The sequence below is a fragment of the Colletotrichum phormii genome (assembly GCF_030913505.1).
Source record: "Colletotrichum phormii strain CBS 102054 chromosome Unknown BDP81scaffold_55, whole genome shotgun sequence".
Classification (NCBI taxonomy): Eukaryota; Fungi; Ascomycota; class Sordariomycetes; order Glomerellales; family Glomerellaceae; genus Colletotrichum; species Colletotrichum phormii.
The window spans coordinates 22,763-24,067 of NW_026851497.1; the positions used below are offsets into that span (position 1 = coordinate 22,763).

The following is a 1,305-nucleotide window of genomic DNA, read 5'->3' on the forward strand; positions in this document are numbered from 1 at the left end:
AGACCTCGTTGACCGAAGTCCACATCACATGGAGCACGTCCTCCACGGCCTCCTGGATTAGGCCGGTGGTTTCGTAGAGCTGGCTGATGCGTAGTCCACTTAGATGCTCTGCCCATCCTACCCGCTGGAGCCACGGGTTCGGCTCGAGCTTGTCGTTGGTAGCACGGATGAGATCGTCATAGCTCGCCTTGACCTGCTCGGCTTAGTTCTGCCGTAGTTGACGGAGTAGCTCGGTAGCCTGCCGTGACGCTACCTCCTCGGCGACCGCCTCCGGCGCTTGGTCTAGCGGTTGGCCACGCCCTACCTCGAACTATTGGCTCCTAGCCCGTAATAAAAGAACCGCTAGTATAGTATACCGGACGTCACGGTATACTACGTTCCTAATAAGATCTCGCCCTTATATTACCGCCCTTCTTCTAATCGTTCACCCACCCGTGATGTCTTCGGCAATGATCCTGGATCCTTTAAGTTTGGCAATAAACATAGGAGTATCGGTGATATCGGATACCGTCCGTACGTAGGTCGGCAAGATGGTCGATGGGGGCTATTGATGGGTCGGGATACTGCAGCTGCGCAAGACTGGCCTGGTTCGTACGTATGCCCATTATACTAGAGATGGCCTTGACGATGCTACTACGGGTCGACGGTGGGATATGGCGGTGGCGTGTCCGTAGGTGGGTGGCTAACTCGTCACTAACCACAGCAAACTGACATGTTTTACAAATAGCGAGTGCATACTCTTCATAAAAGATAAACGGCTCCATTACTAGCGTAATTACGATAGTCTTGGGCCGTGGTGGTTGTGGGCTACTACCGAGATAAGTGGTGTTAGTCTTACATATTGGTGGATTGATGTTGACTGTGGTTGAGTTAAGATGCTGTTGGACGGGCAACTATCTTAACCACAGCATTAAACTGGACATGGGCGCTATCTCCTCATTCGGTAGCTGCAGCGCATTCCTTATCTCGTTTAACTATACTAAACCGCTTACCACAAAGGAAACGCTAGGTAGAAATACTATGATTGGCTGCTGCCTCAGTGAGCATAGCAAGGTTATGTAATGATAGCTCTAGCGTTGATTGGTGCACTGATGCACGAGCCATCTTCACCCCATCAAATCGGCAAACACGAATCTATACAAATAGAGATAAATATTGGGTTATGAATAAAGATAAGATAAGTTCTGAACTCGCCTGATTACCAGCTTTCGATGCATATCTATATCGTCTATTTTAGCTAAGGAAACCTCTACCAACTCTACCCCTATAATCTCTATCAACTCTACACCCTAGTATTCACGCCCC

At 49.2% G+C, this 1,305-nt stretch overlaps 1 protein-coding gene across 1 annotated transcript; it reads right to left on the reverse strand.

The window, feature by feature from the left end:
- Positions 1–200: 200 nt before the first annotated feature.
- BDP81DRAFT_513541 (uncharacterized protein) lies at positions 201–764 on the reverse strand (the record flags this gene model as incomplete). Its single annotated transcript, XM_060595819.1, has 1 exon — positions 201–764. One exon carries the CDS (start codon positions 762–764, stop codon positions 465–467), a length of 300 nt encoding a protein of 99 aa, XP_060437380.1. The 3' UTR covers positions 201–464.
- Positions 765–1,305: the final 541 nt, after the last annotated feature.